Source organism: Diorhabda sublineata, chromosome 2 (assembly GCF_026230105.1).
Source record: "Diorhabda sublineata isolate icDioSubl1.1 chromosome 2, icDioSubl1.1, whole genome shotgun sequence".
NCBI classification, from domain to species: domain Eukaryota; kingdom Metazoa; phylum Arthropoda; class Insecta; order Coleoptera; family Chrysomelidae; genus Diorhabda; species Diorhabda sublineata.
The window spans coordinates 19,233,595-19,259,080 of record NC_079475.1 but is presented as its reverse complement, the minus strand read 5'-3'; the positions used below and the strand labels follow the sequence as shown (position 1 = coordinate 19,259,080).

Here is a 25,486-nt window from a genome sequence, read left to right as displayed (position 1 = left end):
TTATCATCAATGATGACAGTTCATTTGACTGATTTTGATCAATAAGTGCTTTGAACATAATACCTAATAAAAATAATATTAAATAACTGATTTAAAGATGATAGTGACAAATTAAAAAATACAATGCTTGTTTTCAATTAATGATGATTATATTTTACAATAAGGAAAATTGGTGAAAGTGAATGGAAAAATATGAGAAAGTTATGAGAAATTGTTGGGAAGTAAAGACGTCGAGTTGCAGTTGGCACAAATCAACGATTATGCAGAAAATTATAGAGAACGTCGACGTTTGACTGTTGCTGGACTACTCGACTTCTTAAAGTCTTTAAAATTCTCTTGTGAGTCCGAAGCTCAGTTCAGAACATCTAGCTCATCAATCTTTTTAGGTGGGAAGGAGTTGACACAAATCAACAATTACTTAATCCCAGCCTCACATCTACCTGTACACCCCTTGTTACATTTGCAGGAAATTATAGAGTGAAGTGATTGGAGAGCTGTTTCTCTCGATATAGTAACAGAATCACGACCAAACTTTGAAGCCTACCAGCTCCAGTGGAGCGGATCAATCTGATGACCTAACTACAGTTGTACTTGTAGGTACGTTCTCAAGCAATGTTGATGGGAAGTTGGTGGTAGGGGTGCCTGGTTGAATTTTTACTTCACAAGGGCTTTGGAAAATTGTATAAATCGCAATTTATCCAGAGTATCTCATTTCTAACCCCCATAAAGTGTTAAAAAGTGAAGGCCAGATTCGGCAATGTTAAGTGTTATGCGCGAAGAAAGGTTTGATTTCTTTGCGGAGAGAATCTTTTTTTTCCAACAGCTTCACCACTTTTATCTTACTCTGCTTGAATAGTGCAAGCGTTGTGTCATATTATTATCTTTGACTGGGAATAACAATATTATATAAAAAATTGAAGAACAAAATTCTCATGTTTGTAGAAGAAATCTCAGTCAGAAACGTTCTAGCGTTTTTCTGCTAATAATTATTTCGCCGATATATTCTCTTCAACATTATACTTCAAAAAGACATACACTGTATTTGTTTCCAAGAGCTTTATTTAATAAAATCTCGAGAAGGAAGGTGTCAAAGAACTTTTTTGGTAGCTTTACTTACCAGTGCGCCTTAAAGGGCCAAAGGGGAAACTGTACGGAGACGGTTGGTCGAAAAAGCTAATTTGAGTTTAATTCTACGCCAAATATCCTCTTTAACTCTATTATTAACCACTTTATTGATAAATAGCTTGATGGTTAGCCTAACTCCGGCGAGGAAGAAAATCTAGCATAGTCATATTAGGGTTGAAATGAAGCTATTAAAATAATAAAACCTTTTGTAGGAATTATTTCTGCCTCGTCCAATTTTTATGTTTGACGCTATTGGGCTATTAGTAGTTTATTGTTTCCTGGAACTTTTACAGGGTGTTTCAATAAAAGGTGATCCCGTCTCTAGGATATATAGAAAATTGAAAAATATTTGGGGTTTGGTTAGTAAGAAATTTTCGTAACGCCATCCGTATTCAAGATAAAGGGCGTTTAAGAAAAAAAATATTGTTTAAGATTTTACAGCAACTACTGGCAACATTGAAATGAAATTTTATACGAATGTGTTTTAGAAGCTGATACATCCAATGAATTTGTTTTTATGTTTGACTCTCATAGAGGACGCAAGTTATACGGTACTATTGACACTACGTGACAAAAAATTTTCAATTCACATAATTCGTACTAATTAATAATAATAATAATAATAACTTTTTTATACCAGCATTAACGCCCTCTATGAGAGTCAGACATAAAAAATGGATAAAATTTCATTACAACGTTGCCAGTAGTTGCGGCAAAATCGTAAAAAATTTTTTCAACGCCCTTTATCTTGAATACGGATGGCGTTACGAAAATTTCTCACTAATTTATAGTGTTAAAATCGTTTGTAATATCAATGGAAATTGCTTTAGTTCTTTGTTATATCCAGATCTTCAAAAGAAAATTATGTGTAGAATATGAGTTTCATGTACATTTGCTGGATTAATATAATTACAACAATCCTTTTTTCGGAGGTTTTGCTTATTATCAACAGGATTTGTCAGTATTTCAAATGCTGTGTTTACTTCGTTCTGTTGATATATCTTTTCACTTCCACATTTTGGAAGATACTATATTGAAGATGAACCGAAAATCAAATTATCAAATAATTTTCTCCATTAGATTTGCTCTTTATAAAATATAATAGTCATATTTTACGAGGCAAATAAAATGTTCCATGTTATTTCCAATAATATAAATTAATTAAATTTATTTTTATTTCAGATGTACACAAGAAATGAAAAAATGATTCAATTTGATGATGAAATATGCCATCGATTGGGACTGCTCACAAAGACAGAAATAAAATATTCAGATCAAAATAATAATAACCAATACATACAAAAACATCATACATCCGAAAAATATTTACTGAGGCCCCGAATATTCCTAAGAAAGCATAACTCTAATTCTGAAGACGAGGAAAGAGATTATGAAAGAAACAAGAAACTTAAACGAAAAGCCGCACCTTTAAGCAAATACCGTCGAAGAAACGCTAATGCTAGGGAAAGAACAAGGATGAAGGAAATAAATAGAGCATTTGAAACATTGCGAAAAGTGGTACCACAAATGGCATACCAACACCAACAAAATGAAAAGTTAACTAAAATAACTACGTTGAGATTGGCCATGAAATACATTTCAACACTGTCAGAAGTTTTATCTAATCAAAGAAGTCTATCAGATGAAAACCATTTTGAGAGATTTTTATTGGAATCAGATGAAGAATCTTCAATTTTTAAAAGTGACACATCGGATCATTCAATTTTGTCAACAGGCTACACTGTCGAGTTTGATAATGAATCGATCGATCAGATTGATTTAAATTCACTTTCATGTGATACTTCCCATCAATTAACGCAATTTGATTCATTATTATTTGATACTTTTTAATAATGACTGGATCATAATTAAGAAGCAAATTGTGATGTGGTGATGTAGATATTCCCGAGTTCCAAAAATAACGACCCATATTTCATATTTTATTCTTTGTTTATTGATGAAAAATATGTAATACATTCTATTGATTATGTAACAATCTGACAGAATAAAATAATTTGAATGTAAACTGGTACAATAATCATTTTAAACTATTTATATAAGTACTGGGATTATTACTATAATTTGACCACACCGTATATAACATAACGTAACAAATAGATAAGAATAAAAGATGAAGTACAAAATATAAAAATGAACACGGAAGACGGAGTTTTTCGAAAAAAATTCAGACTCAGAGACGAAAACGTAACAAGAAGAGAAGACTTGGAGTATGAACAGAAAGTATACGATATTAGGAAGACAACAGCGGAAATCATGGAAGAGAAAAAGCGATAAGGAAAATTGAAATCTGAAACGCTTATAGAGGTGGCAATAAAGAAGCAGAAATGATAAAATATTTAGAGCAAACCTTCATAGATATTTTATTTAGCATGTAATATAAGTAAAATACCCTTAGACTGGGAAAAAAACAAATAATACATAATAGAAGACATGACCTGATGTGTAAAAACGACGGACTCAATATGCTTATCATAAGTTGGTTTGAAAGGATATGAGAATCATAGAGACACAGATAAGGAGATGGAGGAGAAGCAAAGTGAATATAAAGTAGGAAAACGAACGATAACAGAACAGAACAGGGGATGATCTATTTGAAAGCTGCGTTGGAATCAATAAAGAGAACAATGGTAAGGAAGAGTTTGAGCAACATAGAAATCCCTGTAAAAATGTTATAACTAAATGTTATGAAAACGTTAAAGGCTTCAAATATACGAAACAACAGAGTTTAGTCTGGAGATGGGGTAGAATAAGCAGACAGCGTTAGTCCTCAACAACACGACTATTGACGTCATCGAATCTGTTAAATGTTTAGGGCTTGTTGGGGACAATTCCTTAAAATGGGGGTTACATATTGCCGCCTTATCTAAAAAATTAAGTTCCTCCTGTTTTGCGTTGAGATGAGAGCTGAATTTATCCATCTCCTTATTGAGCCGAATCTCAGATATGCCCTTCCCCTTCTCGTGTACGTGTGGTACGACTCAATTTGAGCGATTCTTCAAACTAAAAAAGAGAGCTGATAGATATTTACTTGGACTAAACAGCAGAGCTCACTGCAGAGACTTCTACTAAAAGATTAAAAATTCTGACTTCTACTTCCTTATTCATCTTTGAATTTGCCTAATTCGTAAGCACGCTTCTCCAGTTTCAGATCGTTGCACGGCTATCCACTTAGAAACACGGAGCACGACCTTTACCTACCTACTCCACGTTTAGAACTACTTAAGGGCTCAATATTTTACAATGCAAAAAATGCACAATCACTTGCCAATTGAAATAAAACCGATATTATCTTTTCCCGTATTCTGCAAATTTGGGGGCATATTTACAGGAAAGTGCCTTCTACTCTGTAAACGACTTCTATTCTAATGATAATATTTAATTCCAGACATGCTATACTGATTTAATTTTTGCTATGGTCTATACGACTTATACACTAATTATTATCTATTACTATTACCTATAATTTTGTTACTCATTGTGGTTTTATTCTGTATATTGTAATATTATCTCAATTTTATCTTTATTTAGTTATTTTTTAGTTTTTACAAGCTTTTGTCCACAAATTGTAACAATTTTTTGACAATAAAAAATTTCGCTCTCTCTCTCTTCTGTTTATACTAGTCTACTAGGAAACAAAATTGGGAGATAACTAAAACCGATGATGAACATTTTATATGGATTAGAATATGCAGACAATAAAGTGAAGACAATAGAAGATCTGATAATGGAAAATAATATCAAAATATTAGGGAAAATAATAGGAGGAGATGGATAATAGATATAGAGATAGCGAAAAAAGTAAGAAAAGATAATTGAATATACTTTGCTTTAAATGTGTCCAAATATGGGAAGAAATAAGACGAAGGAATAAAATTCAATAATAGTAACTGCCTTTGAGAAGAAGTAGAACCTTAGTAAGGAACAGATAAAGCAATTGAGAAAAATAGTAGCAAAAACAAGGATGGAGGGGATAAGAAATACAATAAATCTAGAAAAGCTCAACTAAGAACCAATAATAACCGAAATAGCTGGTAGGGTCACAGAGTAGAATACCATAAAGCCTAAGTTTCTCAAGCAAAGAGACACAATAAAACAAGGAGAGGAAGAAAAGAATAAGTAGCATGGGAAGGAGAAAGAGAGAAAAGAAAAAAATACAACAAATGAATGAAGTAGCAAATAACCGGAAAGAATGGAAAATAGATAAAAGAAGAGTGAAAATTGAAACTCCAATAATCTGATGATGCTCAAAAGGGCATAACGAATTCTAGATAAGAGAAAGAAAATATTTACAGAAAATGAAATATTCACAAATGATTGACAGCTAATGTTCATGGTTCTTTCTATATCCATGGCATCGTTCATCGTTAATATTTTCTAGTCTTCTAAATAGTAACTAGACTAATTTATGCAAGGGTCTTGGAGCAGTTAAAGACTCGTGTTTGTCATGTACGACTCGCAATAACCAAATTGGATGGATCTTAGACCACGGCAACCCACCCGTCCATTCTTCATTGCGTATAGACAAGACAATTTCAACAAGCATGGAAGTAATGTTGAAATTGTTATGCAGAGTCGAAAAAAGACTATTCTGATGTTGATCTTAGGATAATAGGAGCTTTTTTGATACATCTTCGAAACAGGATGGCCACACTTCCTTTTTATTTTTTTCTACAACTATTTCTTCGACTTCTGTAACTATTGCTAACGTTTGAATAAGTATTGTCAAATTATTTGTACAGAAAATTTGATGTAAAAAATCTTATATTGAGCATGGTGGTAAATTATTACACTTTCCTGATATTGATATATTCCTTTTTAATTATCTTTATTTTACAATGTATTTTACTCAAGCCTAAGTAAAATATTGCAGTCTTGCGGGACACAGAGTAATTTATATAGATAATTATTGCAAGATTTTCAGATCTCCTCAGAAAGAATTTGGTACATATCAAGTATAAAATGGAAGCATCAATGGAATGGAGGAGCACGGTACTTCTTCGATCGGACGAATTTGAATTTTAGTGATTATCTCCGTGAGAAAAATCAAAAGCTGATTCAGAAGACATTTGGAATAAGAATTAATTGTGAATGTATGTACATTAGTTCGTATTAGGGCAGTTCGGTGTTTAAAATAAAAATATAAATAAAGAAATTAATATTTAAAGCTGGTATCATTCCATTTGTTATACCTTCATTGTATAAGTGTTTGCGAAATAGTAATAAATAAAACTACATGGGTTATAACATCATGTTTTTAAATGGAATTATGTCGCATTCTTATTTGGTAGTGAGTTCACGTTTTCGCGATTGCAAGTATTACAAATAATCAACTTCTTTGATGATGTATCATCAATAAAATTACGTCAATTGCCATTTTTGTTTTCACAAAAACATTTGTTATCTTAAAAATCTACTGTCCTTCATAGTAAAATACTCATTGCGTTATTGTACCAATTGTCTTCGTAAAATTGTAAATCCTCAAACGTACGTAGATACCAATCCACAGTAGGAAGGGTAGCCGATTTCCCGTGGATTTTTGATAATCAAGTCGATTTTCTTGAAAATTGGTAAAAAGCTAGTATTTATAACATTCTTCAAAATCTATCCTGTACCGAAGAGTGCTTTTCCCCTGGGAGTAAAAACCACCTCTTCTTGAAAATGAAAATTTATGTAAGTAGGTCGATAGATTTATTGATTCTAAACAACTTTTATTCTATAAAGTTGATATTTCTAGAGTTATCAACGGTTGAAACTGCTTATTGGAAATTGGAAAAACGCATATTTTTTACTGTTTTTCATGAATATCTTTTATCAGCAAAATAGTTAAGAGCAAAACTTTAGCTAATAAAAAAACAAAGAGATTCGTTTTTACGGACCTCTGTAAATTCAAAAATAATTGAATTATTATTCGTTGAAGGATGGCTATTTTTGGGAAGCCCCGAAATTCAAAACCTTTAACCTCAAATAACTTGAAATTGATGACATTTTTGGAAAAAACTCGAGAGATCTTTTAAAGCACATAGAAAATCCTGTCGAAAGTCTGTTGTATAAGAGTTGTGTGATTTAGAATGAAAATGAGGATCCTTCTTTTTTTCGTTTTTGAAAAAATGTTATAATTATACTCCTCGTTATTACCACCCTAATCGAAATTGATCATAATCCACTCGCAATTAACTTTATTTTATGTATATACTTATTTTAGAAACAAATAATTGATTAAATTGAACACTCCATTTGCGTAATCTTGAAAAATTATGAATTTTTGTTTGAATAAACTATTCAAGTCACGAGAAAATGTTTCAAATATTAATTGTAGGGTTTTTCTTGCCAAAAATTTTAAGCAAATTAATACAAATTGAAGGAGATACATTAGTTCAAAGTTTGCATTCGGGGACCAGATGTGGCTTATGCAACCCCTATGAGCTGCACCCTTCTAGAAATTGGAAGTTGAAAAAGTTTTGTTTCACATAACGTGGAAGTGCTCGAAATTTCCCAACAAAATGAGTTTTTAAAAAGATTCTAGCTTGGAAATTGAACGAGTTATTGCTGAAAAACCAACTGCTTTTTTTTTCAAAAGCACGAATTTTGGATCATTGGAAAAAGTGAAAAGGAAGATATATTAGTGATGATGAAATATAATTATTCAAAATTGTTTTTCATTATTTTCTAAATAAAAAATTCATTATTTTCAAAAATCTTTCAATTTTTATATACTACTATACTGCTGCTACTTAAGTTTTGTGATAGATAGATAAACAAATATTTATAATTGTTTATGGTTTTATTGTTTTTTGGGTACCAAACAAGGACTGTACGTCGGATGACCCACCAATTCGTTGTTTGACCGTTCTAAAACGTTTCTGGTTGAACTGATGTGTATGAGAGCTCGCATTGCCGTGGTGGAGAATGAATCGTCTTCTGCGATTCGTATCTCCGATTTTTTCGGATACTTCTGGCAAATCATTGCTGGTGTACCATTCAGAATTGACGTTGCTCTAATGAAACGGTGTCGACATGTCCAGTCCTAAAAAAACTTGACCATTTGTCTCGTGCTTCTTGTGCGAATAATATTGAATATATGCGAGTGGAATTATGTTCAAGTTTGCATCCATCTCACGGTATGTCATATGACGATCTTTCAATATCAGTTTACGCACAGCATCGATATTATCTGACACAACAGCCGATTTCGGACGACCTTCACGAAATTCGTCCTGTATCGACGTGAGGGCACGAATGAATCTGGGTACGTACACCATTAAAAATTTCAAACTTTATAATGGTAACGTCAGATTTGACATATTCACATTATTGTCACTGTATCTCAAAATTTAAGCAGCAACCCTCGTAAGAGTACTTACGGTAAAATTAACATCTCTAAATAGATCGAAAAGTGCGCGAAATATACCAACCATTTTTCGTGATATTTTTTGACTAGAAAAAGGCATTTGACGCTATACAACAAATGAAAATGACGTTAGCCTTGCCGGAGTGCCGTATAATCTATAGTATAATTAAAAATATAGATGGTTAGGCAACAGCACGGGTAGAAATACATTAAAACTGGTAAGATTTTCGCATCGGATGTGAGGAATAAAAGGGAAATGTTCTTAAGACAAAGTTCTCATGGCGCTCTTGGAATTTAGGTTTAAAAGAGTGGACCTAGGAGAAATGGGCACAAACATAAATATCAAAAATTAAATCACCTGCAATTCAGGTCAATTAAGTTGAAGAGAAGTTACAAAAACTACAGTACGTATCGGAAGCAGTGAGGTTTAGTATTGACCCAAACAAAACAAATTTTATGACCAACTTGGTTATAAACGAAGGCATATAGTTAACATTTATAATATATATATATATATATATATATATATATATATATATATATATATATATATATATATATATATATATATATACATCTTTCTTTTTATAAGTATCCATGTAAGCGGTCTCCAAGGATCAGAAAATGAAGTACTAGTGCTTGTATAACAACAAATGCTTTCTATAAACTATTCCACTAGATTAGTAACAAACATTACCAACTTATATTCCTTCATATTTAAGCCATCAATTTTCCTAGAAATAAACTCTCAAAAAGCTTATCTTTCCACCAAAGCGTCAGACGTATAAGTTAGCATTTTAAACATTGATATTTAATATTCCTTAATCATTCAATTAACATATACAGAGTGAGCGATGAATGTTTGCAATTTTGAAATTATTATGTAAAAACGAGAATACATTGTATTTAAACAAATATTTATTTAGATTGAGTAAAAAACATAGGATAGAAATTTATTTCTAGACAATAATCTTTTTTTAGTGGTCGACATTTTGCTGTAGTCATTCGTGTGACCTGGCCCTTAGATTTAAAAAACTCTTCGACACATAGCACTTGGTATGTTTCCTATTTTTATCTAATGTTTTTCTTTAATTGTTCTTAGCGTATTAATGGTGACCCGACTTTGAAAAGAATCCCATAAAAAGAAATCAACTGAAGATACGGCTGGGCGCGGTTAGGCTATTGAAAATCCGCAAGTTCAATGTCGTCTTTAGCAACATTTCCTTAACCGCGTATTAACTCTCATTGGATGTATGAAAGGCCGCTACATTTTGCCTTGCATCATTCAAATATTATTATGTTGTACCCATCAAAACGATGTAACAGTGGGTGGTCAGGTTTTGAGTAGAAGATGATGTCAATAAGTGTTAATGTTATTTGTGACTGCGGTACATTTGTTAATATTATGGGATAGTTTTCACATTTTGTGATGATTAAAAGTGTGTTTTTATGAATGAAGATCTACAGCTTTCTGTTGTTCGTTAAAATCTAATGAATGCTGCCAAATATCGGGGTGGACTATTTTATATAGTATATTCTGTACTTTCATTAAGTTTTGAGAATATGCGGTGATTTCATGTACGTGACATCGAGCCTTTCCAATGATCTAATTATAATAATAATATAAATTGGATGGATCCTCTATAAGGGTTCAAATAATAAGGCAATCAACCTTAGATTCTAAATTATAACTTTCATTAATCGACACTCAACTGTTATGATATCGAAATCTTCAACTATACTAAGTACAGTCTAACTCACATCTCACCTCAATTACGTTATTACCATAAATAAACCGAAACGACCACATAATTTCTCTGATGGAATGATGTAACTAGATAAAGAAATATCTCAATTAGCCACTCCTCATAATTAATCCAATTTCATGGTAAATGCATCGCTCGGGAACTATTTGTCTCATGTGCTGACAAGATATCTGTGATTAGTTCTGTTGGGATGATAGCGAAGGCTTTAATTAAATGTAAATGAATATAATTTCATCTTTATTGATTCTAGAATGCTTTAGTGATTGCACATTAACGAGAAATTTACATCTTTATTTACAGTGGGATGCGAAAGGAATAGATAGATTGGTTTGGCATTTACTTCCTGAAAATGCAATTTTTGAGAAAACTGTTCAGTAGACTCTTGAGGAATATCTTGTATTAGTCAAATTATTTCATTATAACCAGAAAAATGAATTTTTCCTCTGATTTATTTGTTATGAATTTGGTTATGATATTGGTCTGTGTGAATTTTTCTTCTGTTGTAAATATTTTCAGTCCCCCACCCCATTATCCGGTTATCTTCTTCACTATTTGATTGCTATAAAAAAGTCTTGATATTGGTTATTCAGTGTAATGTTTCCTATTAAACCGAATTTTTTGCGCTAATATATCTATTCGGAAAATAAAAGAGTCAGCAAACCAACTGAAAACTACAAATAAAATTGTGAAACAGTATCGACCTTTAACAATCTACGTTGTGGCAAACAACCAGCGACAAGATATAAGAAACTATACAAAAAGGCTTTCAAGCCTATGGAAGAAACAAAGACCTATTAAAAAACAAAAACATATTCAAACAAACAAATTAAAAATTTACAAAACCATAATAAGACCAGTAATCACGTACGCGATGGAAACAACAGAAATCCACAAGAAGAACCGAGTGACAGATAATAAGAACTAGAGCAGGTGCGAATACAACACAGGCGGGAGAAAGGAGAGCAAAGAAAAACGAAGAAATATAGGAAGAGCTAGGGAAGGAAAATATAGTGAGATACATAAAAGCACAAAGACTCAACTGGGCTGGGCATATAATGAGAAGAAAACCAATTGAAATGATCGAAATAATAACACAATGGACCTCATTGTGGCCAAGGAGAATAGCCAGGCCGAGAAAGACTTGGAAAAAAGAAATAGAGGAGGACATAAGAGCACTTAATCTAGAGAATTGAACAAAAGCAACCAAGATAAACGATAATACATAAAGACAACAAAAATAGAAAGCGAGAAGTAATCCACCTCAAAAAAGGAGTTTGAAGCGCTATAATCGAGAGCTATAATCCAAAGGATTGAAAGGCTTGATGATAATGATAATGTCTATTCGTTCGAAATCTTTCCTTTATCAATACTGGTGTATTTCGCAATCTCCATTGTCCTTAGCTATTTTCGTTGTCCGGTTCTCGTCTTTATTTCTTGATTTTTATAAAAAAAGGCTTGATATTGGTTATTCACTGTAAAGTTGTCTACTAAAACCAATTTTTTCTTGAAACAATTTGTATGTTATCTTTAAATATTTGCAGTCCCCCATACCTTCTGGTGTGTTCCGCAATCTTCATTATTCTTCATTTCTTAAGGATATTGCCATATTTTTTATTCTACTTTTGGTTTCGTTGTTATCTTTGATGTATATATTTTGCTATCTACAAACGAGTCAAGATGTGTATGCTCAAAGTCCTGCTCCCTAAAAAAAGGAGACTTTCTAATTTTTTTGTTTTCTCCTCCTTCGCAGTGTTTGCACTTATAGTTGTGGTTTAACAATTTACTCGGTAATCAGTGAATATGGGAACAGAATTTATCCTTCCTTATAGTTTTTATCAACTTTATATTAATGAACTAAATGAAGTAGACATACTATACTTGTTACTAGTTCTCCTAAACTAAGTGAACAGTTGCTTCAATTTCCAGGAGGTTGAGCTTATCCATTCTATAGAGTTTTTCTCATCAGACTTTATTGTCGTTCAAGGTATTGTAGTTTAACTATTTCTGGTAGCTTCGTTACTTCTAAAGCTAGTATATTCAGATCTTCTGCAGTTGATGTGATGGTCTTGGCAGGAACACTATTAATTTAGTTGTTTTTTTGGTATCTCGTAGTCTCCGGATCGGTAATTTTCCTCGCATCTGCCACAGTTTGTTCCCTGTAAAGATAACGTTGTCGCAGCGCTTTGCCTATTCTTCTTTTAGTCTACAATATCAACATTAATTTATTTCTTCCGGATTGGATTCGAGGGATCTTCGTCATGCCTCTTGCTTCTACTTTTGTCGATAACATTTGTACGTTTTTCCTCCCAAGATACAGTTTTGATTATGTTTACATGGAGCATGGAATTCTAATATTAAACCAATGAAACTCTTTCTTACTATACCAAAGTGCTCTATTTCGATAGTCTATTCCAGATTAACTTCAATTGGTTGTGTATTTTTCTCTTATTTGGTGCTAGGATTTCCAGATAATGATCTGTTTTCCCAGGTAAGGTTCGGTAAGCGTGGAGTTTGTTGTGAATAAAGATTTTTATTGGGTGATGATTCAATTGCTGACTGCTATTGTCAAACTACTACTTTTTAGGATTTCTTGGAGTTCAAGACAAATTGAAACTTTTTCTTAAAATTTAGAGAATGACTGTTTGAGAAGTGATATTGAGCTATAGTGATTAATATTCCGATATTTGGATAAAAGTGAATGTTGACGTGCTAAGAAAGAGTTTATTAAAAAATTCACAAGTTAGAATAGCAGCTAATTTTATACCCCCTAAAATTTGCATTGTTTTTGTTGATCTGAAAAGTAGATTGTTATGTTGTTATGAATACTTATTTTATTTCATATTGTATGTTAGGAATTAGTTACCAATTTTATATTATGAAATAAAACTTCATCAATGTTATTAATCGGAATAAGTTCATAGTTCAATTCGATTCTTATCTGATATAGAAAGGAATAAGGAAATATGTTGTGATCTGGAAAAATATTGTACTCACAATATTAATCTGTCGGTAATATCTGTAAAAGATCCTAGTCACGATTTAGTGTCTGCGGTCAAATCTTGTAAAAGATTGTTCTATGGCCAATTAACTCTAGTGCTGCTGTTCTTCTGTGATTTATGCCTCCATGAGGTGGGATAAATGTTGGTCCTTCGACAATTGATTTCGTTATTAAGTTAACCTTACATGATAGTGGTTTTACCATAGATTATGGCTAAACTTTCAGGTGCCGTGTAAAATCTTATTATAATGTTAGTTTGTAATGTTTGACAAGAGAAACATCTTCATTTTAATTTTTACAATGATAATGGAAGAGTTAAATATGCAAAACCTAATACACAAATCATATCTGCCCTCTTAATTACAATATTATAGGATTTGTTACAGTATGTTTTACAAGAGTTTTTGTTGAAACCAAACCCTAATTTCTATGGCATTGTTCATTATTTTGTTGTCACATTATTTCAATTTTGAATGAAAAGATTGCGGTCAATCTTCAAATTGAAAACATTACCTCTAAAGCGTTGGCCAAATTTTATACATTAAGATCAATACACTTTTGTTTGGGTCTGAACCAATTCTCAAACCATTTTCTCTATTCCGATTGCGGTATCTTCACAACATGTGATGTGAACGCATCAGCCACTTCTTCAAGTATAGAAAAGCATTGACCTCACAATTTATTTTTAATCTGGGGAAATAAGACGTCAAACAAGATCAACAAGGACTGTATTGCAGTCTATAAATTCGATGTTTTGACTGTTCAAAAGCGTTTATTTTGTTTGAACTGATATGTGAGAGCTCGCATTGTCGTGGTGGAGAATGATTCGTTTTCTGCGACTGGTTTCCCTTATTTTTTTTGAACACTTTCAGTAAATAAAAGCTAGTGTAACATTCAGAATTAACCACTCTAACTTGCTCTAATAGAATGGTGTTGACATGTCCAGTTATTCTAAAAGAACAGGCGACCAATTGCGAAGTAAATCGTGCGCGAACAACTTTTGTTTGTTTTAGCAAACGATTGTTGTTTAGTTGCACTTATATGACTCGTAATGTATCACGATCTAATGTCTTTTAAAGCATAGCGGTTGAATTTTTTCAAGCGATTGTCAAATTATGGTGTATCCAACGCACAGCATCGAGGTTTTCTGGAACATCAGCGGACGAAATTCGTACTGTACCAAATTGCGACCACGATTGAATTCGGAAAACCAGCCAAATTTGGTAGCTTGAGATGGTGCTCAAATAGCACTTGAATGGCAACACGTTGAGTACGTTCACCATTAAAAATATCAAACTTTATGATGGCAATGTCATACTTGACACACTTAGTGTTGATAATTCTCAAAACTTAATTAGCAGCCCTCGTATCCACGTTTTGTCTAAGTAGGGATGTGGTATTCTTAAATTTTCCGTTTAATACTACAGAGTATGACAACTCCATATTTGAAACAATGTTGTAACCATTTCGTATGGTCATAGCTCATGATCCGCCAAAAACACTTCCTTTCTAGCGATTGGAACTATATTCATATGACAATCAACAAATTTAACTTCACATCAATAGGACCTAGTAACTGGGAAGGCATATTTATATTTAGCGTATGTCGTAGTTCTGTTTGGATGGTGCTTTAGACACGGTTATAAAACATTGTGGAGAAATAAACGATTTCGCTTTATAAAACATATAATGGCTCTAATAGTGCCGATTATTATCGTATCAGCAAATCTAACATGGTGTTTATAATCTATACTAATAATAGTATTAGTTAGAAGAATTGCGAAATAGAAATCTGGGCGTTTGTTTGGAATTCAATTTATTATGTTCCCATACTTCTGAAAATTTAATCCATTATAATAAAATTAAATGAAGTTTCCTTTTTTTTAAATTGATAGTTAGTCTTTATAAACGCGATAAATAATCTTAGAAGGTTGATAAGAGATGTGAATTAATTTTATGTTTAGTTATAGTTTTACATAAAATTCTGTATTGATAATGGTGCATTTGAGTATATTGAAATATAATTAGTTTCCCGTGGGAGCATTAAAAAATTATCCACTTCAGGTTTAAGAAGACTTTTTTCGTCCATGTACATTTTAAAATTGAATCATTTTTGGTAAAGTATAGTATGTTCACGACAAATCATAAGAAGGAAACCTACAAAAATGGTGAGGAGGATAATACAATGGATACCTCTATAGCCAAGAGGCAGAGGCAGACTAGATCAGAAATACCTGGAGAAACGAAATTGATGAAGATACCATAATCCTAGAAATAGTAGATTAAGTGCTACAAACAAAGCTAGGACAAACAAAAAAACTGTAACAAAAGACCTAGTGGAGTAATTCACCCCAATAATGGAATAAGTAGGCGCTCTTATTTCTATAGAATACTTCTAAATGCGATCGACAGATTTTTGAACATTCGGGAGTATAGGTTGCTGATCTTTTTAGAAGCCTTGACGATCTTGACAAAATACCATACCCCATAGGTGGGTATCCGGTACTATGAGATTGGAGGAATATGATGAATATATTGAATTAGAACAGCAGGAAATAGCCCATCTTCCAAACGTTTCCTGCAGCAATAATATCGACTGTCGAGCAGTGTGACAAGTTTGACGTAATTAAATAGGAGCCACTGCCACTGCAATCCTTACTGTCACAGGTCAATAATGAAGGGATTTTTCGATAATGATATCTGGTTTATCAAAATCAAGAGCCAAGTAGTTTGTTTATAATGTAATCCTTCAAAATAATGCTACATTCGTCTAAGAAAAGCACATAAACCAAGAAATCTGGATCCTCGTACAGCATAGCAAAACATTTTCAATGACACATACACATCCATACCTTGGTTTGTCGATTGGTACCCAACTTAGGTACGGAAATCCTCTTACGTCTTTGAATAAACGCCGAATTGCTGATAATCAACTTCAATGACGTACCTCTAAGACTTCAATTCAATGATTGCGAAATTTGATTGTTGACATGTGCATGGTCTTCATTTCTTTCCAGTTACTGACCTACATAATCTTCTTTCTAGCACAATACTCTCCCAGAAAAACGAAATTTCCAAATAACAGAAAGCATTTGCGTTGATTGGTGTCTCTTCAACAAATTTTTCCTTCACAACTTCGAACTTAGTACACCTTGTTTAACATTTCCTAAAATCATATAATGATACTCCAAAAAGTAGAAATGTGCGTAATAATATCCCACAATTCAGTATTCTGATCTCACGGCACTTCATAGGACTATATCTAGTCACCTAATCACCCTTAAATCATGGTGCGATTCTAACCTTCTCTTTCTCAATGTTTCTAAAACCAAAGTTTTATCCTATGAAAATACATTGCAGCCTTTTTTATTAAATAACATCACCATTGACGTCGTTGAATTTATAAAATTTTTAGGGCTTGTTGTGAACAATTCCTTCAAATAGGAGTTACATTTTGCCGCCTCATCTAAAAAATTAAGCTCCTCCTGTTTTGCGCTGAGATCAGTTTCCAAAGAACTGAACTTATCCACCTCCTTAACTGTTTATTATGCCCTTATTGAGTCGCATCTCCGATATACCCTTCCATTCTGGGGTACGTGTGGTGCGTCTCAATTTGAGCGAATCTTCAAACTACAAAAGAGAGCTGTTCGATATTTACTCGGACTAAATAATAGGGCTCACTGCAGGGACTTCTTTGAAAGATTAAAAATTCTGACTCTCCTTCTTTATTCATCTTTAAATCCGTTTGCCTAATTCGTAAGCACGCTTCTTCCATTTCAGAAAGATCGTTGCACGGCTATCCATTTAGGAACGCGGGGCACCACCTTTACCTGCCTACTCCACGTTCAGAATTAATTAAGGGCTCAATATTTTACAATGCAACAAATCGCACAATCACTTGCCAATTGAAATTAAAGTGACATCATCTTTTCCCGCATTCCGCAATAATTTGAAAGCATATTTACAGTAAACGACTTCTATTCCAATAATAATATTCAATTCTGGACATGCTGTATACTGCTTCAGTTTTTGCTATGGACTTATTTACTAATTTTAAATATTATAAATGTGAAAGCGTGGATGTTTGTTATGCTTTAACGCAAAAACTACTTGACGAATCATCATGAAACTTTGTACACATATTCTTGGAGGTACTAGAAGTAACATAGTATACTTTTTATTAAAAAAAATATTTTTTACAAGAATATGAAGAAAATTGTTAACAAATATCAACATTTTGCTACTTCAGCGCCATCTAACATACAGTAATGAAGTTCAAACCTATATTATCGACGTACGATATTACTCAAATCTATTTAAAATGAACATCCAATTCAATTGATTATAGTTTTAGCTGTTTGGAATTTTTGAGATTAGGTACCATTGTTATTTTCAACTGTCAATGAAAGCGTATGTCTAAAAAATGCCTGTGAAAAAAAGACTTAGAAGTGGACCAACAAAAATTACGATTTTCGGATAAGATCGCTCTCTTACTGCATTGAGTACTTGTTGGATCATCCAATTTCTGAGTGGTTTGCTTCAAAAAATATTGCTGCATGGCCGAAACCGTTTTGGATACCACCTTTCGATCTATCCTGCCTCAATTCCATCTACCATGATAGCAGCTAAACCTTGAACCAACAATTTAGAAAGCTTTTACTTAGACTTTGAAGATTTTATTGGAAAATACAGACACACAGACAAAACAGCTGAACCTTGAAGTCCCATTAACCACCTCCTACAGACGCTCCAACAATTTAGAAAACTTTTACTTAGACTTTTAAGACTGTATTGGAAAATGCAGACACATTTCTTGTCTATAATTGATGTTAATGAAAACATCCATACTATTAAAGGGCACACAAAAGTGTGGATAAAAAAAATATTCAATTAATAATATAGAAATAATATAACCTTTGTGAAGCAATTGATTTATATCCCTAAATTACTTCTCTTTAACTATTCTTACTTGTGTCATTATTTCGTAAAATACTCGTAGACGTTATAATTGTCCGGGAGGTACAATGAAAATTCCTTTTTGTAAATTATTAATAAATTAATATTGACATTGCAAATATCATTAACCACATTATATTTTTCAATAAATAAAATGTTCATAATTCTCCATTATTTATTTTCTTTCCTCAGTGTAATTGAAAAAGTTTTGGATCTCATGCGTCGTCTAAAAAATGTTGTGTACGCCGCGGCTGAAATATTACTCGTCTGTTGCTCGCCTCGCTTCGCTCGTCTCGCAATTTTCAGACTCGTCCAGCAAAGTAGCACTTTCAGTCCTTGGCATACAAATAACTATATATATTATCAATAGTTTTGTTCCAACCCATCAAAAAATCATCCTTGGTACGGCGACGAGTCTGCGCAATAGAGATTACGGGTTCCAACCAGACGGTTACCCTAGCTCCATCAAGCTAGCAGCCAAATATTCGTAAAAATTCGAAAAAATATATGAATCGAAAGGATTTTCAATGTTCGTTCTGAAATTCCAAATTCCGCATTTTCTCGTTGATTCGATAAAAAGATATTAATTAAAACCGTGGTTGCGAATTCAGATTAGAAAATATTTTTTATTTCCGGCCCAAAGTGTCCTCTAGAAAAACTAAAAATACCTATCAATTGCTCATAATTCTCTCGTTTCAAAAATATTTTCCTTTTGTCTAAAATCTTAATTTTTACGAATATTTGGCTGCTATTTTGATGGAGCGGGTTACCGTTATACGAACGATTCTATTTTGCGTTCCAACCGACATAGTTATCGTTTGAGAACCGTTTCAGGGATTGTCTTTTCGACACTTGGTTGATAGCAAGTACTGTTACAAGAACCGTGCATAGCCGGAGATTGCGCAGAAAATATCTATAAACGTTCCAAGAACGGTCCCGACTAGCAGGTTGGAACAAACTTAATGATTTATCTTTTGACGATTTGCATCCAAAATAAATTCGCTTTTCCGTTTTTGAGAGGAAATATAACATTTTGAGTGCATTCCACGAAATGTATGGATTGTTTATTCTCAAACGAAAGAATGGAGAAACTCGTATATACTTACAGTATAAGTGATAAAATAGAAAAAAAAATGTTGATAATGCATATATAGTTAACAGAGCTCGATGAATTTATTATTAACTTAAAAAGTTGATTTCATGAAGCGAAATGATATGTTCTATACTGTAATAAGAATCCAACACGATAAAGTTTTTACAATTCCTCTGAATACGTATGTCTTTTACCCTCAGGTAGAATTATGGTTGATATAAAGATTATGAGCTACAGTTATGTCGTTACAAGCGAGCTGAGATGCAAACTTGAATTTTTATCGTTATATTAATGTTTTCCACTGTAATAATTTTGTTGTTAATGGCTAATGGCATCAGCTGGGTTAAGGTGTGGGTGGATAATGTAACATAAATGTTACTTATTACAACTGTAATAATTCAATTGAATGATGTTAACCCTGGATTAAATAACTATTTAATTGCGTGTTAATATTCGCTTTTTACCAAATTTGGTATTATTAGCTTCCACCATATCATGTGTTTCAAATTTGTGTGGGTTTGTTGAAAAGATATAATTATTGAAAAGTAAAATCTAAAACACCAAAAAGTTTTAGAAGTAATATTATAGATGAGGTTTCTTTCAATACTCATAACGCTGTTTACATATCAAAATCTGTAAAATATATTAAATAGTCCTGAACCTATATATACAAAAATGAATCTTTGTCTGTATGTCCTGTACAGAATCATAACTATGGTGGTGGATTTATGGAATGATGGGTACGCCAATTTTCGATAGATGGCGTCACTGTCAATAGCCGTTTGGGGTTGGATGAGATATGTGGGGAAGTGATATTTTCCATCCTTGTTGTGCACTCAGACAGTCAGAGTGAGGAGTGCGACTCGGGAGGAGGCGAAATGTAATCAGGACATTGAGAGTGTCATAAAACCGGCAATCATGTCGGGGTCATCAATTGTGGGGTTGTATGAGAAACATAAACACTACAATGTTCATAAATACATTTATTCACCTACAGTATAATATTTGCTGTAACGTGATTGTCGGTTTTATGGCACGTGGTGTTGTTCAGTCCTCTCAATGTCCTGGCTACATCTTGACTCCTCTCGAGTCGCAATTCAAACATTATGAATGATCTTATAGTATTAAATTAAACTGACACATATCGCAGGAGAAGCCATGACGGGAAGCGCTAGTACTAGAATTAAAAAAAAACACTTAATCATAAAAATTTGAAAATTACATACAAGAATTTCTAGAAGTAATTCACATAAATAGAAAAGGGAAAACTGTCTTCGATAGAAAAATGAGCAATTCAAATAAAATTCATCATTTCATTTTATAAATTTCGATGTACTTTTCATATAATGAAGACAGAACATATTTTGGTACAAACCAGTCATAGTCGTGCTCTTTGATGGACATAGGGCTTTTTTGAGAATATGCGGGAATGCTGTCTATGATAAAAACTAAGCAGTTCAAGTGAAATCCATCATTATATTTTATGAATTTTGATGTACTTTTCATACAATGAAGACAGAACATATTTTGGTACAAACCAGTCATAGTCGTGCTCTTTGATGGGCATGGGGCTCTTTGAGAAAATGCGAGAATGGGGTCTATAATAAAAACTAAGCAATTCAAGTGAAATCCATCATTTCATTTTATGAATTTTGATGTACTTTTCATACAATGAACACAGAACATATTTAGGTACAAACCAGTTATTGTCATGGTTTTAAATGGGCATGAAATTTATTTAAGAAGATGCGGAATCTAAGTAAAGGATTCTACCAACAGGAGAACTGATGTATATGTAAGACTCTCATAGCCTAGCCGCCATCTTCTGTCATCTCCATCCAACCAGGAACTATTGTGATATTAGTTCTGGTTGGCGGGTCTGCCCGTGTATGTTGTTTCACTTGTTACATTTTTATGATATCGTCATACCAGGCAGCCGTCTACATTCTTTTGCCTAAGAGTTCTTTATGTGTAGGTAACAATCAGTTGCCACCATTCTATAATGTGCAGTATCACCTGGATGATATTACCAGGGTTTATGCTACCGACAGTCTTCTCTGCTTCCTCTCCCGAACAGCTCCAGTGGTTACACACGATGAACGGGTGTCCGGCATCATCTGACTCTTGTTCACAATACGTACACTCATGTATTTATACTTTCTTCATTTTGTGAAGATACCGTTCGAAGTAGCGTGTCCCGTCATAAGCTGGAAACGTAGAAGTTTACATCTCCGAATTTCCGTTCGGGCCACAATCTAAGATCTTTTATTAGTCCTCACATCCATTCACCTCATTCTTCTTCTGTTCACCATTGCTATCACGTTTTTCTAGTGCGTTCGATGTTTGCCCTATCTTGTCGTATTATATCTGAGCTGCTTCTGTACATCCTGTTACGCTCGAATGCCAGGAGGTCCATGGAGATTATACCAGACACGCTTGGACAGCCTGTGCAGAGACGGTCCAATAGGTGCTGGCGATTCTCAGTGCACCTTGTTTCGGTACCATCGCCATCTGACCAGACTTTCAGAAAAATTGAGTGAGGTGTCGTCATCAGCAGTCTCCGTTTTCCGGCCGTGGTTCGTTAATACTTGCCATTAGGCCATTTTTGAGCTGTCTTCCGATTGTGGGGCCATACATCTTCGCATCTAGACTCGATTTCTTTCGTCTGTCCCGATATCAATGGGCAGTCTTGTCTGTATTTGTTTCTTTGTGAGAAATCAGCTTCGTTTTTTCCGTAGCGAGTTGTGTTATCCATCATTATCTGTTTCAATTTAAGATGCGCTAATTCTGTAGATTGTTCGGTGATCATATCATCGGCGTAAACAACGAGAAGCAAGCCAAGAGACAATTCCAGTCTAAGAAGACTATCATATAGACTATTCCATAGATCCATAGATCCTGGAGCGACCCCCGTGGTAATTTGTCTAGATACTTTTTCTTCTGTCGTCTCGTAGATTATTCGGCTGTTTGTAAGATAATCCTTCACAACCTGGGTCAAATAGTCTGGAATACCAAAGCGATCTTCAAACGCCTCTAGGATGTCTTTATGTCTAGTGTTGCTAGTATCACGATCGGTCGCGCGGCGTGGCAGTATCTGTCAAGTTCCAAAAAGGTGTCGACCACCTTTTGGATTGCTACGATTGTTGATCGGCCCTTTCGGGAGCCGAATTGTAGGTCTAAAGGCGGTCTTCTGTTTATATCCCGTTTGTTAAATTCGGTCTCAATAAATGTTCAAATCATTTACCTAGTATTCAGTATTCGGGTCGCCTTTACCTTTGGAAATGAGCCTTACCACCTTCTACTGACCGTTGAAGGTGTCTGTTGTCGAGAAAGTGTTGTACAGGTCAAGGAAGATGTTTGGCTACAGTTTGACCATCAATCGAAAATTTCCGTCGCTATCCACTCTGTGCACGGTGAGTTACCAGTCTTCATGGCGTTTGATGCATTTATGAACTCCTCCAGAGTGAAGGTGGGGGCAGTTGGATTCTCAGTACAGCTAATCGCGTTTGTTTTTATTGAGTGTGTCGGGAAAAGTGCGTCAACGCTCCGTTCTGTCGTTTGGAGATGGGCATGGGGTTAACGAATGCCCATTTGCAGATATCAAATCAAACTTTTCTACTCGGATCCTTATCGTATTATTCCTTATTTCTTATTGATATCGGCACACAAAATCTTGACGAAGCAACATACATATAAAAAATCTTTGTCTTAGTTCTTCAAGTCCCAAAAATCGCTCCGGAGTTGTAATAGTACACACCCACGACTCTGACTCTTGGAACAATCTTAAGGTTCTACAAATCGGCGCAAAGGAATAATTGTGCCATTTGTTACTGTGAAAAGACTTTTCCAATCAGTGCCGCTGCACTACTCTCTTAGATGTAAGATTATAATTTTCAGAAACGCTAGGGATTTAACTAAGTTACAGAGCGCATTTGAACAAAATAAACCATTCAATGCACTTTAGCAAGTTTGGCATAGCAGTATTGACGAGAGGTTATCAATCTTTATCAACTTTGTTTAAGGTGAAAATACTGGGTGGAAACAAAAATCCATGTAAACTAACTTTAAAAAATTTTCCTCAAATGACAACAAGTTATTCAGATGAAATTTACGAAAAAAGTGTGATTCAATAGGAAATCAGTCGTTGAGAAATATGAAAATGAGCGTGTGGTTCGTGGGGTTTACACGAATGGAAACCCTAAGATAAATTCACAATGAATTTTAAGTTATCTATTAATATACTAAAGACCCGCCCTGGCTACGTAAAGGATTGCAGAGCATATTACATCAATATGTTTTGTTTGTCATTAGTAACACGCTTAAATTAATTTTCGTCCTCATAAATTTCCTGTCGTTTTCAAACTAGGAATTAGGAATTAGAGGGGAAGCAGTGGAAAACCAGCCTGGATCGTTTTAATAGACGCATTATTACATGCGATGAGAAATTAATTCATCTAAACAATCCGAAGATCGAGAATCAGTAACTAGACAAAGGGGAATTACGATAACTCGTCACAAAAAGAGATTGAGTCGAGCGAATGATTGGATGACTGTTGGAATAGTAAAGGTTTAGTGTACATCGAAATCATTCTAGATGCTCAAGCTATCATTGCTGAGGTATGTAGCGGGCAACTGATGGGTTAGTTAACCCAAAACGGGACTCTTGCTATAATAAGATTGAAGGACTTGCTGGTATTGAACTCCTGCCACATGCAACATATAGTCTAGACCCTTAATCGTTGAATTACTATTTGTTAACCTCGAGGGTCGAATTTTTGTGTGACAAAAAATGAATTTTTTGAATCTAACATAACCAAAGAATGAAAGAGAAAGAGATAAATGCTTTATTGTCAAAAAAATTGTTACAATCTGTAGGCAAAAGCTTGTGAAAACTGAATAGCAGAGATAAAAATAAATAAATAAACATAAAAATAAAATAAAATTTCGATAAACAGAAGAAAACCATTATGAGTAACAAAATTATAGGTAAAAGTTATGGGTAATAATTAGTATATAAATCCATAGCAAAATTAAACCAGAATTACATGAATTTTCAAAGTTTCAAGGAGCTTGTTAAACGTTGGTTCGAAACCATAGAATATGATAGATCTTATAATATGGAATAGAAGGCTTTATTCTTTTCATAATTATTCAATAAACAACCAAACATCTTTTAAGAGGTACCTTCTCTCTTTTCCTCATGAATCACTCTGTTCAGTAGTGAAAATAAGTTTTCTACTACAGACTGACAAACATATACACGGAGCACTTTGTTTCATGATATGTAGTGAACGAAAAATATTAAGTAGATAAAGTGATAATAATAATTAGGATTCCATCAATACGAACGTTGAAAAAATAAATCAAATTAAAGCTTCTACAAAACGATTTCACGGAAAATATGATGTGTGTGTGTGTCCATGATCTATTTTCACTAAAACAAAAACGGTGATTTTCAGTAAATATATAAATTTACTTCATGATACTACTTAACCAAAATCCTATTGAAAATATGCAACATTCGAATTAGTCATTATCAATTTAAATAGAGCAAGACCGATTCTGGTACGTTTGTGAGCATGAAGTTCTTCTTAGACATTGTGCCATCACCATCAACGGCCAGATAACGCTCCCATGTGCTCGGGTCAACTCTGGGTCATAGCTACAAACGGAAACCGAAGCACACGCGTCAACCTGGAGCCCCAGCACGCCGAAGATCACCCGCAGAGAGTGTGCACATGATCTCATGTTCCGCGCGATTTCTTTATTAATTATTCTGTAACTATAAATGTTTTAATGTGAAGAAATGGTAAATGACCTAACTGGATTCGTACTTTACTAATTCTAATAGAAAATTGAAGCCGGAGCGTACCAACACGAATTTATTGATATATAAACATGTGAAAATACTTTCTGGTTGTTTAATATCGTAGTTTAATGGGTTTTTGTTTTTCAACGGTTTGTTCTGAAGATTATGACACACGTGTCTTAATTAAAAATTACTATTACATAAAATATTATATTCAAGATAATGAAATTAAGATGATTTATTAGAAACGACAGAATAGATTTTTTAATGAATAATAAATTTACAGAATACAAGAGGTACAAACAATTTGATGTTGTCATGTGAATGAGGTCATACCGTTTTAATATGCTTTTCTGACAAAGATAGGATG

At 33.6% G+C, this 25,486-nt stretch overlaps 1 protein-coding gene across 2 annotated transcripts in view; it reads left to right on the top strand.

Moving 5' to 3' along the window:
- LOC130453286 (neurogenic differentiation factor 6-like) overlaps window positions 1-3,151 on the top strand; it is a 45,329-nt gene extending 42,178 nt beyond the window's left edge. Inside the window, exon 3 of one of the 2 annotated variants that reach the window (XM_056792939.1) lies at window positions 2,308-3,151. In XM_056792939.1, the coding sequence (XP_056648917.1) occupies window positions 2,308-2,976 (669 nt within the window). In that variant the 3' untranslated portion in view covers window positions 2,977-3,151. The remainder of the gene's footprint in view (window positions 1-2,307) is intronic. The other variant, XM_056792938.1, reaches the window with a different exon arrangement.
- The last annotated feature ends 22,335 nt before the right edge of the window (window positions 3,152-25,486 follow it).